This window comes from Anomaloglossus baeobatrachus, chromosome 2 (genome assembly GCF_048569485.1).
Source record: "Anomaloglossus baeobatrachus isolate aAnoBae1 chromosome 2, aAnoBae1.hap1, whole genome shotgun sequence".
NCBI lineage: Eukaryota > Metazoa > Chordata > Amphibia > Anura > Aromobatidae > Anomaloglossus > Anomaloglossus baeobatrachus.
This window is the reverse complement of record NC_134354.1, coordinates 288,979,169-288,994,368: the sequence shown is the minus strand read 5'-3', so window position 1 is coordinate 288,994,368 and position 15,200 is coordinate 288,979,169. Positions and strand designations below refer to the sequence as shown.

At 42.1% G+C, this 15,200-nt stretch overlaps 1 protein-coding gene across 7 annotated transcripts; it reads left to right on the top strand.

Moving 5' to 3' along the window:
* The first annotated feature begins 453 nt into the window (after positions 1 to 453).
* On the top strand, positions 454 to 14,603 carry SRSF1 (serine and arginine rich splicing factor 1). 7 transcript variants are annotated; one of them, XR_012750466.1, is made up of 6 exons: positions 454 to 813; positions 1,799 to 2,028; positions 9,571 to 9,743; positions 9,940 to 10,618; positions 12,473 to 12,509; positions 14,089 to 14,603. XR_012750466.1 is itself a non-coding variant. In XM_075335840.1 (4 exons), the coding sequence occupies exons 1-4, from the start codon at positions 620 to 622 to the stop codon at positions 10,542 to 10,544; spliced, it is 627 nt and encodes a 208-aa protein (XP_075191955.1). In that variant the 5' UTR covers positions 454 to 619; the 3' UTR covers positions 10,545 to 10,868. The 7 variants fall into 7 exon arrangements, 2 of the variants coding, with proteins under 2 accessions (XP_075191955.1, XP_075191954.1); XR_012750465.1 differs by having other exon boundaries at positions 12,473 to 14,428; positions 14,547 to 14,603; XR_012750468.1 differs by lacking the exon at positions 12,473 to 12,509 and having other exon boundaries at positions 10,515 to 10,618.
* Positions 14,604 to 15,200: the final 597 nt, after the last annotated feature.

Sequence of the window (15,200 nt, the reverse complement as noted above, 5' to 3'; positions counted from 1 at the left end):
TTTAGTTTTTACCCACTTCTGATTTTGGCTTACAAATACTGAAGAAAATAAACACCAAACATTCATATCCACTTGTCTTTATGGTAATATTTGTTCCTGAAAAAGACACTATGAGCACATGCCCCCATACTGACATTTACACGGCTAGGCCACATGCAGACTTGCCCAATATTCTGCTAATAACACAGCCCGCAGTACACTAGGACAAAGCTTCCCAGCACAAAGCACTGCGTGAACCGGCCGACTCCAGAGAACAAAACCTTTCCCGCCAGTGCCACATGGGCCGGACCTGTGGGCGTCATCCATGGGCCGCCCGGCTCGCTCAGCCTGTGGTGTGTGACTGTGACGTGAGCCCCGGGTTTCCCACACATACGCTCTCTATGTGGCGCCCGCCCACTCTGGTAGCCACGCCTCCTCGCTTGGCGGAAGGTTACACTGTTCGCATTCCCCGCTCGGAATCATTGCGCGAGGCGGTGTTCTTAGTACAGGCTGAAGAGACACGGGACGCCATTTTGTGAAGTTCATTCACCAGCCGACCATTCGGGAGAAGCCTTTGCTTCTACGACTATTTTCTATTTTTTCTCCTAAATCGTTTCTACGTAAAGCCTTCAAGCTGGAGATGTCAGGGGGTGGCGTGATTAGGGGGCCGGCGGGCAACAATGATTGCCGCATTTACGTGGGGAATTTGCCGCCTGACATCCGAACCAAGGACATTGAGGACGTGTTCTACAAGTACGGCGCCATACGGGACATCGATCTGAAGAATAGACGAGGCGGCCCACCATTTGCATTTGTGGAGTTTGAAGACCCCAGGTAATTGTGTGTGGTACCTCGTGCTAGGATTCCGTGAGGCGCCACTCGCGCTTTGTTGGTGGGGGATGGGCGGTGTGCAGCCATCAGCACGTGTGGCGGGGGCGCTACCGCCTGAGGCGCACTAGGCAGAGCCCATTGTTTGCAGGCTGCATGGTGTGTGCTAGGATGGCGGAGGCCCCGAGAGCTCCTGTACCGGCACTACAGTGTGCAATGTAGAGGTTTACACACCAGTGATATGGGCGCCCCTGTTGATTTCAATTTCTGACGCAGGTTTGACCATATGGTTAGCAGCTGCCGTCTGGATCTGCACGGCTGGGTTATATCCACAATTGGTGTCCTATACACCTGAGATGGAGCGGCCACCAATGCTATAGCCTCTAGCGGTGTCCTATAAACCTGAGATGGAGCGGCCACCAATGCTATAGTCTCTAGCGGTGTCCTATACACCTGAGATGGAGCGGCCACCAATGCTATAGCCTCTAGCGGTGTCCTGTAAACCTGAGATGGAGCGGCCACCAATGCTATAGCCTCTAGCGGTGTCCTATACACCTGAGATGGAGCGGCCACCAATGCTATAGCCTCTAGCGGTGTCCTGTAAACCTGAGATGGAGCGGCCACCAATGCTATAGCCTCTAGCGGTGTCCTGTAAACCTGAGATGGAGCGGCCACCAATGCTATAGCCTCTAGCGGTGTCCTATAAACCTGAGATGGAGCGGCCACCAATGCTATAGCCTCTAGCGGTGTCCTGTAAACCTGAGATGGAGCGGCCACCAATGTTACAGCCTCTAGCCGTGTCCTGTAAACCTGAGATGGAGCGGCCACCAATGCTATAGCCTCTAGCCGTGTCCTGTATACCTGAGATGGAGCGGCCACTGAATTTTTTTTTTTTTTGTGATATGCCAAAGATTTGCTCATGAGGCCTCTGTAAACAGTAGTTCATGCCAGTCTGTAAAATGTTTCTTGACTTTCACTTTTTTCTTTGAAGGGATGCTGAAGATGCGGTGTATGGTCGTGATGGATATGACTATGATGGCTATCGTCTACGTGTTGAATTTCCACGAAGTGGTCGAGGGACAGGTGGAAGAGGCGGTGGTGGTGGAGGCGGAGGAGGTGGTGGCGGTGGTGGTGGTGGTGGCGGCGGCGGTGGGGGTGGCGCACCCCGTGGAAGATACGGACCACCATCTAGGCGCTCAGAGTACAGAGTAGTAGTTTCAGGTACATTTGTGTGGTGTTTTGTTTTGGTTTTTTTTCTACCTTTCTCATAGTATATGAAAACTACTTAAACAGCTTCTATTTGTTTCCTGTGGAAACGAGTGCATTCCGGGCGATTCACAAGCTCAATGTTTGTTCTTCCTACCATTTATGTGAGGAGTACATGTGTAATTTATCAGTACTTGTTGGTAGTTTAAAATTCAGATTTTAATTTGCACAAAATATTTAGCAAGCAAGCTGCATGTGAATACTAAAGGGAACCAACCACCAGGTTTTTGCCCTATAGACTAGAAGGTGCTATAATGGTGCTAGGATACAGATTACATGATTATGGTGCTAGGATACAGGGCTGGACTTTGTGGGTCAGGTACTCGGCAATTCCTGCCTTGCCTACTTGTCTTCATTTAAATTCTGTACCGCATCCGCCATTGCGGGTGTGCATTGATATTTGACACTATCTTCAATAAAATGGCGCCGAAGTCAGCACATGTGCATACTGTGATCTCTGGCGCCATTTTAGTGAGGACTCGGCAGCACATGCACTGAGTGGAAAACAAACAAAACTGCTCATTCACTGCTACCGCTCATATTCGTTTCCATAGTGTCTTCAATAAAATGGAGATGGAAATCGCAGTACACACATGCGCTAATTCTGGCACCATTTCATTGAAGATAACGGCACAATAGGAACGCGCACGTGCTGCCAAGAGTGTTAATGGCAGCAGTGCAAAATTTAAATGCAGAAGAGACAAGGCAGAGGAGGAGCAATTGCAGAGGACCAGACCCACAGTCCCACCCTGCTGCTCAAGCCACTACACCAATGACGCTTGTGAACATTTCATCAAGCATTATTCTGCGATCAAGCCTTGGATTTCTCATGTCCTTGTGCGCACTTTTCAGGGTTTTTTTTGTAGATTTGGTACAGATTGTTGCCCAAATCTGCATGTCAATGAGAATTCTGACTTGCTCTTTGCACGTTTCTTCTTTATTCCTTGCAGGTGTTGATGAAAAAAAACCTGCAGCATGTCAATTGTTCGTGTGTTTTGTTTTTTTTTCCCCTGTTTTTTTGTTTTGTTTTTTTTTGTTTTTTTTTAGCCCTTCCAGGCATTGATTTCACACACAAAATGCCAAAAGCTTTGTAATATATATTACATATCTTAGACAAAATTTGCTTCTTTCTCTCAGAATTGATCAGGCATGATTAGTGAGCACTACCATGCTCGCATGCTCTGTACTGTTAGGCTGCTTTTACATTGCATTTTTACCTATGTTCAGTGGTCTCGTCGTAGTTTCTGTCCGAACATCTCTGAAAAACCGGTTTTGGATGCATGCGCCGACGGGACCATTGACTGTAATGGAGCAGACTGAGTCAGTGTATGTTCTTTCTTGCACCCTTTTCAGGCGTATACGCTTTCTGCAGTCAGACACCCAGACGTAGCAAAATGTATTTCGGACGGAAGCTCCGATGAAACCACTGAACGTAGGTAAAAACTAAATGGGAAAGCGACCTTAATGAGCAGTCGGACACTTGGATGGGCTCGTCTCGTTGTACTGAGAATAATGGAAGTTGATAAACTCAAGAATTTTTCCAGCAGAACTTCCACAAAAATACTCGCATTTCCCTTTGATTATACAGTGGAACCATGGTTAACGAGAGCATTCCGTTTTGGGACTGTGCTTGTTAACCAAGTTACTCGTTCAGCGAAGCAAGATTTCCCATAGGAAATCATTGCAATGCAGACAATTCGTTCCACAACTTGTTAAATATCCCATCCTGGTCCCCTATTGTGCCATTACACACGCGCGCGCGCGCACACACACACACTTTACCTTCCGTTCCATCGCCGGCCTCCTGGAACTTGCAGTTCGCCGGTACAGGATGTGTATTGGGTAACAATCGCGACCGATGCAGGAGCTTCAGCTGCCAGAGAGCTGACGTCAAAGGCAGGAGCCGCTTGCCTCTGATTGGTCAGCGTGCTGTCTTAAGTAGCGGCTGATAGCGGAAGTTCCTCCCTCATCGCGATGGTTACCCGATACACATCCTGTACCAGCGAACTACAAGAACCATGAGGCCGGCGATGGAACGGAAGGCAAGGTGAGCATAGTGTGTGTGTGTGTGTGTGTGTGTGTGTGTGTGTGTGTGTGTGTGTGTGTGTGTGTGTGCTTTTGTGTGGACTGCAAGAGCGGGTCAGAGCGCGGTGGATGGACGGAACCGGAAGTGTGTGTGGTGAGTATTTGCTCGTACAGCAAAGCTTGCTCGTAAACTGAGTTACAAATTTACAGCAAGCTTTGCTCGTATAGCAAAATACTCGCTAACTGGGTTACTCCTTAAGCGAGGTTCCACTGTACTCTGTCCAGGAGTTGAGCCCCACCGAGTGTCCAACTGCTCATTAAGAGTACAGAGCACCTGAGCATGGTAGTGCTCGCTCATCACTAGCCATTATCAAAATTCTCTACTAAGGTAAAATCTGTGTTTTATTGAAGACTTCCCCATTACTCTTGAGAGGAGATGGCAGCTGTTACTGATGAGATTCTATGATGGAGGGAGAAGCTAAAAGGAGAGCTCCGCCCCCTCCTCCCTCTATCTACATAGAATCTCAGCCGTAACAACTCTCATCTCCTACCTCAGTAATGGGAAAGTCTTCAATAAAATACAGATTTTTACCTCCAGAATTAAGAATTTTAATACGGACCAATTCTGGCCAAGGAAGAAGTAAACTTTGGATACATTGGACAGTTGATTTTCATGTGTACTATTGATTTATGAAATAAGAATGAAGACTTTTGCTTTAAGTTCTTAATGTTCACATTATTCGTAACTAATCCCAAAGTACTTTGCCTGTATTTGTCCCGAATAGTGATCCTACAGCAAGTCAATGGGGAACCCAAGCATTTTTCTTGTGGTTTGCATCTTTTTATTAACATTTTACAAATTTTAATACAAGGAATAAGGGAGGAATTGGGGAAAGGGAAAAAGGAATAGACCTAAAGGAAAAAAAGAAAAGCATTTTTCTTGTGACATACACTGGAATAGTATTTGGTATACATTATCTGAAAACTAATATTTACTATTTGCCCATCACTATTTATATTCTGATATACAGGCTGAAGAGCTGATGATTTTTTTTTTTTTTTTTTGCAGTTTTGTAATAACTTTAGTTCTAAGATATAAGCTTAGCCACATGGGTTCCAAGTCTTCTTATTAGGAGCGTGTACTTTTCCCATGTCTGTGGCACTAGCCAATTATACAGCAGGCGGCATCAGAGGGGGTATATACAGCACACCCCAGAGGAGGTCAGACCAGGGATTCTCAGCATGAGTAATTCTCTTTTGATACTTCCTGGATCGTACAGCATGCTGGCAGGAGCTGCAGATTGTAGTGGGAGCTAGTGATGGGCAGTCTAACTTTTTGGTGAGCAGGATCTTTTTGGCTCTAGTCACCAAAGACTGCTTCTTTAGCTCCCTGTTTAATATGGTTCACTGCAGGTGAGCACATTAGCATAGTCTTTGGCAATAGAAACCCACCCACCCGGCTCTTTCATTGGCTGACTTTAGTACGTTTTGGCTGTAGATGGGCAGTTTCTGATGAGAACAGGAGCTCTCCAGTCATGGTTATTTCAGCTCTGTTGACGGAAACAAATTAACTGCAAGAGACTTGTGCTGTCAGCAGTTTGTTTGTTTTTTTTTTTGTGGCTTTAAAGTGCACCAATCACCAGGATTTTCCTATATAACCTAAAGCGAGTGCTATAGTGGCACGATCATGCTAATTCTATATATACCATTAGTTGTCAGCTCGAATGTATAGTTTTTGAAATGCAAGTAAAGTTTGAAAAATGAAGGTTTTTTTTTTTGATTGGCAGAAGCTGATAGCTGGGGTGGGTTTTCATAGTGCCGTCTGTTTCTCCCCCTATCTGTTTATGCTAATTCTATTCTAGAAGTGTTTTACTAATGGCTGTAGCTAGCAGGGCCTTGCTGATGTCATACCCATGTGACCAGAAGAGGCGGGGCCTCAGCCAACAGCTTATACCAGGAAGCAACATTATTTTTCTGTTGGCTGAGACCCTGAACCCTTCTGATCACATGGGTATGACGTCCGCAAGGTCATACCAGCCACTTTAATTTAGCCACAACCATTAGTAAAATACTTTCTATAATGGAGTGATAGCATAAATAAGATAGGGGGAAGGAACAACAGGCATAGGGGTGGGAATCATTATCAAAACCCACCCCACCTATTAGCTGCTGCCAATCAAAAAGCTGATCATTTTACAACCTTTATTTGCTTGTGTTTCAAAAACTATGCATCCGATCTGACAACTAAAAGGTCTGTATTGAATCGGCCTGATAGTGCCAGTATAGCAGTGGCTTTAGGTTATATAGGAAAATCCTGGTGATTGGTGCGCTTTAAAGCACCTTCTGCTCATGTTTGGTGCTGAGACATGCCTACACTAGATTACAAGGAAATGAGGGGCAGGGTTTTTTTTTTTTCTTCCCCCTCCATCAATGTTAGTTTATGTGCATAAAAAAAATTATATAATCAATCACTGTACAGCATCCTGGCTGGAAGAGTGCTTTTAAAAATGGTGGTATTGATCATCAGACTTCCTATTTGTACTCATTTCCGCTGATAATTATAGATTTTGCTTCGCTTGGGGAAGACCAGGGGCACAAATGATGGGTCTAAGGCTCTGTGCGCACTAGTGCGTTTTACCTGCGGATTTGCCACGGAAATTTCTTGAGAAATGTCTGCCATCTTTGTGCAGACATTTCCCTGCAAATTCTATGAGAAAAAAAAAATAGCTGTGCGCACTGTGCGGCTTTTTCTCAAGAAATTTCCTTGAATTTCTCGAGAAAATTTCTTGAGAAAATGAGCATGTCAATTCTTTTCCGCAGGTACCCTGCGGATTTCGGCAGTACAGCCTGCAAAATCCGCAGGGAACCACCCACAGGAAAACCGCGGCAAATCCGCATGCGGATTTTTTCCGGAGGTCCGGAAATCTTTAACTCCCAGAAGTTTCTCAAGAAATTTTCTTGAAATACTTCACATTTCTAGTGCGCACATAGCCTAAGAGTCTGTGCGCACTGGGAAATTTGCTATTCTTAAGAAATATCCGCACCCTCTGACAGAATTCCGCACCCGGGGTAAAAACGCATCCGCGGGTTAGTCCCTGCGTCTTTTTACCATTATCTATGGCAAAAACGCATGTACCTGCGGAAAAGTGACATCATGCTTTTTTGTTGCAGAAATACTGCAGCAAAACCTATAGGAGAAAAACGCAGTGTGCGCACAGCGTTTTGGTTTTCCCATAAATTTTGCTGGAGATACACTGCAGAAAGATCATGAACAAAAACCGCACTTTTTTTGCAACAAAAACGCAGTGTTCACAGGGCCTTGAGGCTATGTTCACACAGGGCTTTTTTGGTAATTTTTTTTTTTTTTTTCTTGACCAAAACCTGATCTTATGGCAGGAAATTTCCTTTGAGTCATCTGTGTTTTTGGTGCGTTTTTTTTTCATGCTTTTTTTGTGGCGTTTTTGGTGCGGATTTGCTGCTTTTTTTTGAGAAAATGCAGCAAAGAATTGACATGCTCATTCTTATAAAACCTGACCAAAAACGCAGGTATTTGATAAGTCAGGAAAAAAACTGATGTATTTGTGTGTGCATGAGATTTCAGAAATCTAATAGACTTTGCTGGGACTGTAAAAAGCAGCTTTTTAATTAGCATGGATTTGCATAAAACCAAGGCAAATCCGCAGCTAAAAAATGCAGCAAAAACTTGCCAAAAAAGCCCTGTGTGAACATACCCTAAGCCAGTTTTTTTTATTTTTTTTTTTTTTTGTAAACTGCTATTGCAGAGGGCTGACACAGTAGGTGACATTTATGGTGTTATAGGTTGCATGCAGTAGGAGTTTCTTAAAATGGTGCATAATATCAAATTGATGCACATAGAATAACTTGACACACAACTTGATTGTACAATTAGGTCGTTAATGGGTTAATGTCTTATGTCATACTGGGTACGTCATGGATTGTGTGCGGGTTAATCCCCGCCCCCTGACGTTTTCAACAGCTGACGTGTGCCTGCTAATCGTCAGTGGAATTGCTTCCACATGCGACTATTAACCCCTTGCATCCCGCTGCCAAAATCTGGCAGCGAGATGTATGTGCGCCGCCATTAGTGACTTACCCCGCCTCCATCGGAAGTCACGTGACATAATCATGTGACTTTCGGTGGTTGCCATGGTAGCACAGGGTCATGTGGTGGCGCCTGTAGCTAACATGAGTCACTTCCTCTCAATGCCGGAATACAGCCAGCATTGAAAGTAAAGCACATATCTGCAGTTCTCAGCTCTGTCGCTGTGATCTGGAGATAGTGCAGAGCGATCGGATTGCTGTAGCCCCCTAGGGGGACCAGTAAAATAAAAAAAAGTTAAACTATTAATAAAAAAAAAACTAAAAGTTCAAATTGCGCCCCTTTCACCTCATTGAAAATTAAAGGGTTAAAAAAATGTACACATTTGGTATCGCCGCGTTCAGAAATGCCCGAGCTATCAAAATATAAAATCAATTAATCTGGGGACTTTTTTTGCCGCTACGCTGTTTACCAAACGCCAAAATTACGTTGTTTTTTTTTTTTTTTTTTGGTCTCCGCAAAATGCAATAACAGGCGATCAAAACGTAGCATCTGCACAAAAATGGTACAGTTAAAATTGTCAGATCGAGACGCAAACAATAAGCAGTCACTGAGCCATAGATCCAGAAAAATTAGAACACTACGGGTTTCGGAAAGTGGCGCAAAACGTGCGCCACTTTTTTTTTTACAAGCTTGTGAAATTTTTTAACCCCTTAAATAAAAGTAAACCTATTCATGTTTGGTGTCTACAAACTCAGACCGACCTCAGGCATCACAATGACACATCAGTGTTACCATATAGTGAACACTGTGAATAAAATATCCCAAAAACTATTGTCCGATCACTTTTTTTTTTTTTGCAATTTTTCCACACTTGGAATTTTTTTGCCGTTTTTCCAGTACACTTTATGGTACAACTTATGGTTTCACTTAAGTACAACTTGTGCCACAAAAAACAAGCCCTCATATGGCAAGATTGACAGAAAAATAAAAAGGCTACGGCTCTCGGAAGAAGGGGAGCAAAGAAAAAAAAACAACAAATGCCTGGGGACTGAAGGGGTTAAAGGGAATCTGTCACCAGGTTTTTGCCATTTAATCGAAGAGCATCATAATGTAGGGGCAGATATCCTGATCCCAGCGGTGTCACTGGGCTGCTTAGTGTAGTTTAATGATGATCTCCTGTTGATTAAACAGTGATTTTATCAAGAGTACTAATGCTAGGTAGTTCAGCATAGTCATGAGCTCTGTATAACTGCTGGATCTGCAGCAAAGAAAACATGCAAATGGCTCTTTAAATCTATGCTGCTCTCAGATGGGGTAGCAATAACCCGGTGGAAGATTCCCCTTAAGGGCCTTGACAATTCTGATGCTTAGTTGGAGTGTAACTAGAATTTTTGTTTTCCCTTTTCTAGGACTGCCTCCAAGTGGAAGCTGGCAGGATCTGAAGGATCACATGCGTGAGGCAGGTGATGTATGTTATGCCGATGTTTACCGGGATGGTACAGGTGTCGTGGAATTTGTGCGAAAAGAAGATATGACTTATGCTGTGCGGAAACTGGATAACACTAAATTTAGGTCCCATGAGGTAGGTATATTTCAGTGCATCCCTTCTATTTCCTGCATGGCTGTTAACAATTATCTTTAGGGTCAGAAGGTAAGCGAAAGTAGCTCTCAGATCGTGGATTCCATCATCTACATTGAAATGTAGAGTTACATCTTGCCTGAAATGCAAAGCTTGTTAAGCTTGGCTTGTTCAATCCCAGGTTCTATCTGTTTAATAGGGAGAAACTGCCTACATTCGGGTAAAAGTTGATGGTCCAAGAAGTCCAAGCTATGGAAGATCACGTTCTCGCAGTCGTAGTCGTAGCAGAAGCCGTAGTAGAAGCAACAGTCGCAGCCGCAGCTACTCTCCAAGAAGAAGCCGTGGATCCCCTCGCTATTCTCCCCGCCACAGCAGATCCCGTTCACGCACATAAATAGTTGACAGTGATTTATTTTCTTTTTTAATTTTTAGATCCTTATCTGTAAACAGTTTAATCTGCTTTTTTTTATTCACTGTTTTGTTAAAGTTTTGAAGTGTTAAGCATGTTGTGTAGAATAGCAAGGCTAATTCTTATACCTACTTGTTCCTGCTTAATTATGTTATGCCTAGAAGAGATGAATTTCGACAGCTATAGGCAAAACCACACTGCAAGTAAACTAGCCACTTTTCAAAAGCACCCGTGCTGGTGTGTTGACTGCAATGTTATTTGCAATGGGGATTTGGGTGGCTATCGTATACTTTTTTTTTTTTTTTTTTATTACGTTTTGTGGGGAAATCTTACTTTACCTTGACTTTTCATGTGTCTTTCTGTAGACATATCTGAAGAGATGGATTAAAGCATAATGGAGGACATTTCAATCATTTTAGGATTGTCAAATGGAGGCTTGAGGAGGATCAAATCAAATATGGAGGCCATGGTATGACTCCAAGTGCTATTGTGAGATGAAATTGGCAGTATTGAAGTTATGCTACAGTAAAGCCCAATATAGGCAACCAAGTGTTTTTCTATAGTAAAATCCAACATTTTTCAGTAAATGTGCCCACAATACGCTTGTTTGTGGACTTAACGTGTAGAGTATAATATCACTACTGCTAACTCTGCATGTCCTCTTTGTGACTGGTATATATTTGCTATTTTTAATATGAATTAAATACATTTCCAAATCAGTTTGTGTAGATTGTAAGATTTTGATTCAGTGTCCCACCTACTAACTGACATTTTTTTTGTAATACAGCCCTGTAGGTGGCACTCTGATTCTCTACCTTTTTTTTATTTGAACACTCCTATATTTTTGTTTTTCTAGCATACTGGTCTTTCATATTATTTATAGTGATTGTCCACTACTTTTACATTGATGGCCTAACCTTAAGATCGGTCATCAATGTTATTGTAGACTTAGACCCATCAACACCTCCCCATCCCCCCAACCCACCATTAAGGATAGGCAATCAATGTAAAAGTAGCAGATAACCCCCTTTAAAGTATTTAATATATCATCAGACTGCTAAGCCAAAACCATGACATGAAAGACACTGGATCTCTACTTCAGGGGTATATCTGGGACTTAAAAAAAAAAAAATAGTGCTAACAGGCAGGTATTTGCTACCTGCCTGTTGTGCTTGGTGCTGTTCATTGCTGACACAAAGCAGTCAGACCCCTCCTGCTGGCTAAACAATGGATTTGTCAACAGAGTGGAGGCTTCTTTTCCACTCTGCTGTGTAGACAGCACTGTACTGCCACATGCTGATTTACAGCTGGTTCCCCGCTGCCTAAGGCTACTTTCACACATCAGTTTTCTGCATTCAGGCACAATCCTTTTTTTTCCTGATGCAAAGGATCCGGCAAAAACGGATGCAAACTGTATCCACCGGATCCGGTTTTTAACGGATCCGTTATGCCGGATGCGTACAAAACCGGATCCGGTGGATACGGTTTGCATCCGTTTTTGCATCCGGTTTGTCCTTTTTTTTGAAGGATCAGCTTTTTTAATTAATTTGGTGCATGCGCAGTTTACAAAAACGGATCCGGTAGCCGCATCCATTTTTTACCGCATTGCGCCGGATCCGGCGTCCATAGGCTTTCATTGTAAAACACGCCGTATCGCGCCGGATCCGGCGCGATGCGGTTTTTTTGCCGGACAAAAAAACGTTGCAAGATACGTTGCCTCCGGCCGCCGCTTTGATAAATTTTGCCGCATCCGGAAAAAAACGGATGCACCGCAAAGCCAACCGGTACAATCCGGTACCAATGCAAGTCTATGGGGAAAAAACGGATGCGGTACCGGATCCGTTTTACCCGTTTTTTTCCGGATTGAACCTGATGGCAAAAAACTGATGTGTGAAAGTAGCCTAACTGAAGCTGCCAATTGTCAATACGCATATTAGCAGTGATGTCCTTCTACAGAGTAGAGCAAATGAAATACTGCTGCTCTGTTGCAATGTCAGAGAAAGTTGCAGGAGTGGTCTGTGACTGCTCCATGTTGGTGAAGAATGGCACCGGGTGCAACAGGCAGGTAGGCAGCAACTACCTGCTTGTTCTCAGGCACAAAATGTTTTTGGTTTTTTGTTTTTTTTTGTCTCAAATTTACCCTTTCATTTTACAGATGTTTATTAGAATTTGAGATGGGTTAATAGACTTGAATTTGAGGGGAAATTGTACAGTCCCTGATCATTTAAATCTCATTAGTTTGATCTCATGTTCTTTTAAGCAATGACATTCTACTGTACATATTTTTTGTAAAGCAACTTGTATTTTTTTTTTTCTTTAAAAGAGGTGGTCCAGCTGTAGTGCAGAAAGGTCTAAAACAGGTAAGTCTGGGATCTCATAGTTTTCTCCTACGGCCAGTTCTGTCGGGACTTGTGTCAGAACCCCGTGCAAATCATGATTCTGTTAGAACGCCAACTGGGCCATAAACTATAATGATGCAGGTGGAATCTGTGTGTCTTGTGCATCATTTTAGGCTGCATATGCCTTCGTCTTGCTGCCTGCTTCAAAAAGACATATGGCTGAAAATTGTGGACAAAGCAGTGTCTGCACCATTAGTCTATGGTCCCCTTTTGGCACATACGCCAAATCATATTTGTAGGGGGATTATCACGTAACCCCCCACGGAGCCACTTGCCATAGGAAAAAATGCGATGCGAAACCAGTCTAGGGTGTTGTCTAGATAAATAGCAGAGGCTAGCTGTATATGCTGTAAAATAAAACCCAAATAATAGCAAGGATAACCTGTAAATACTGCTTTGTTTTACAACATAAAGTATTTTTCAGTTTTTTATAAAACTGTTACAGGGGTTATCCAATCAGTATATTGTTACTACTGGTACCAGTAGTTTCTTTGCCCTTGCACCACTTAGTGTTATTGAATTATCTTTTGATTTGTGGCGCAGATAATTTCTTCTGCTTGATGAGTCTTCTAGTGTTGTAGTGTGGAGAGGCATAAAAATCTACTAATTGTGTGGCCATATTTCATGGGAGCTTCCCATTACATTATACAATGCTACAAAGTGAAGTGTTTTATATTCTTCCTGGATTCCCACAAGCACAGTATAAATGGTCTAAAGACATGGATTTAATGGACGAGCGGCTTTGTTGGTCGCTCACCCAGATTGGCAGTACTGAATTAGAGCCTCCAAGAAATTCTATTCGTGAGCATGCAGCAGACAGGCTCCTCATAACTGCAATTTACTGTATGTAAAAGAAGAGTCAGACTTTACTAGTTTAGGTAATTATCTAATAATTTAGGCATAGAAAGGCATTTTAACTACGAAACTGGACTGCCCCTTTTAAAAGAGCAGCAGGTTGATACAAAATTATGCCAACATTTGTGAAGGCTTTTTTTTCTGGTGATATACCACTTTACAACCAGGAAAAGTGTTTGATCACTGAAAGGAAGAAAGTGTCCTACTGCTAAATGTCCTGGCCTTATGGCGGATCTTGTGACCTGAAATAACATGGAGCAATCCTGTGCTGCAGGTACTTTGAGTGTACGTCCTATGCTCAGGCCAGGACATGCAGTCTTGATAAAGGCCTTGCCTTTTTAAAGTCTTACAAGTGTTGGGATTCTATTCATTTTCTAATTGATTGAAAATACCCTTCAGGTATTTGGTTATGAAAGAATGTGCCAATGCTGTTCTTTCTTTCCAAGCCTACAGAAGGTAATCTAATTTCTAATTTTTTTTTTTAATTTTGGAAAAAGAAATCATGCTGTAAAATTCATTAGTTTGGGGAATGTCATAGTTATCTGTGCCATTACTTTTTTTTTTTTTTTAATTGATTTTGTTTTTTATTTTTTTTACGAGATGCACATATAACTTATCAATTCCCAGAAACCTATGTTGACAATATCTAACTCTGCCTCTTTTTTTGGTTTTGCTGGTTGTAAAGGTTTGGATTGGAGAGGGCTCACTGGATCACAATCCTGGAGCTGGATCATTGGATTCAAATCATAGGAAGGAGTGAATAGGATAGGGAGAATGCATTGCCAGGATTCATGGAGCGGGATCAGATAACAAGAACATAGGAATGGATTCCTGCCCCATCTTAACCGCATTCATGTGGATTTTTTTTCTAATCCTCAATTGGCTATTGGATAGATTTTTATTTTTTTGAAGCTCTTAGAATGCAAGAAGTTGTTTTTTTTTTTTTTTTTTTTTTAAATAAATCAAAGAGGAGGCCAGAGGCAAGATGGAGCAATCTTCTGGGAAGGATACATCACGAATAGATGGTAATCAAATGGGATATGGGGGTGGAGGTGGGGAGGTGGGGTTGGATAAATTGGTACAATGTTTCTAAATTTGAATCATAGGTGTAATTTCTTTTTATAATCTTTTTTTTTCTAATAGGTTTTAATTGGCTTTTGAGGATCTTGTATGCATATGATCAATAAACGATTAAATGTGTTTTGACTTTTTTTTTCTTTTCGCTATGCCACTGGAGTTCTTGGGAAGCAACATTGGACAAAATAGGAGCAGCATATTAGTTTTAGGGTCTTTGGACATAATTGGAGTAGTGATGTCTAACAACAATCTGCATCTGATGAAGGTCAGGGGTTTGGCCGAAATATTATCCATTGATATGTGGATTGCACCTGTAAATAAAACATTCATTTGCAACTTTCTACAAGTGCCATATTTTTTTTTTTTTCTTTTTAAAGTTAATAGTTTATTTGTTCAGGACAGTAACAGGTAAAAATAAAATAGTTAAAATGATACTTTAAAATAAAACAGCCTGAGAAACGCAAGCCGTCATCAGCTATTTTTCTGAAAAAGTTTGTTATTGCTTCAGTAAAACAATATGATTCAATAATTTTTATTAGGTTTTCAAAGTTTATACATAAAACAGTTCTAACAAAAACAATAAAAACAGAATGTGCTGTATAGCATTACTACATGCTAAATATAGTGCCATTTTCTTCTATATTACTACATGGGATGGGATCTTGAGCATCAGCCAGTAATAGTAGTAATCAGTTTGTTACATGGGGTATACTGAGACTG

Coding starts and splice junctions, on each gene's coding strand:
- SRSF1 (XM_075335839.1), top strand. CDS start 620: ATGTCAGGGGGTGGCGTGATTAGGGGGCCGGCGGGCAACAATGATTGC. Junction 814..1,798: donor GTGGAGTTTGAAGACCCCAG/GTAATTGTGTGT, acceptor TTTTCTTTGAAG/GGATGCTGAAGATGCGGTGT. Junction 2,029..9,570: donor GTACAGAGTAGTAGTTTCAG/GTACATTTGTGT, acceptor TCCCTTTTCTAG/GACTGCCTCCAAGTGGAAGC.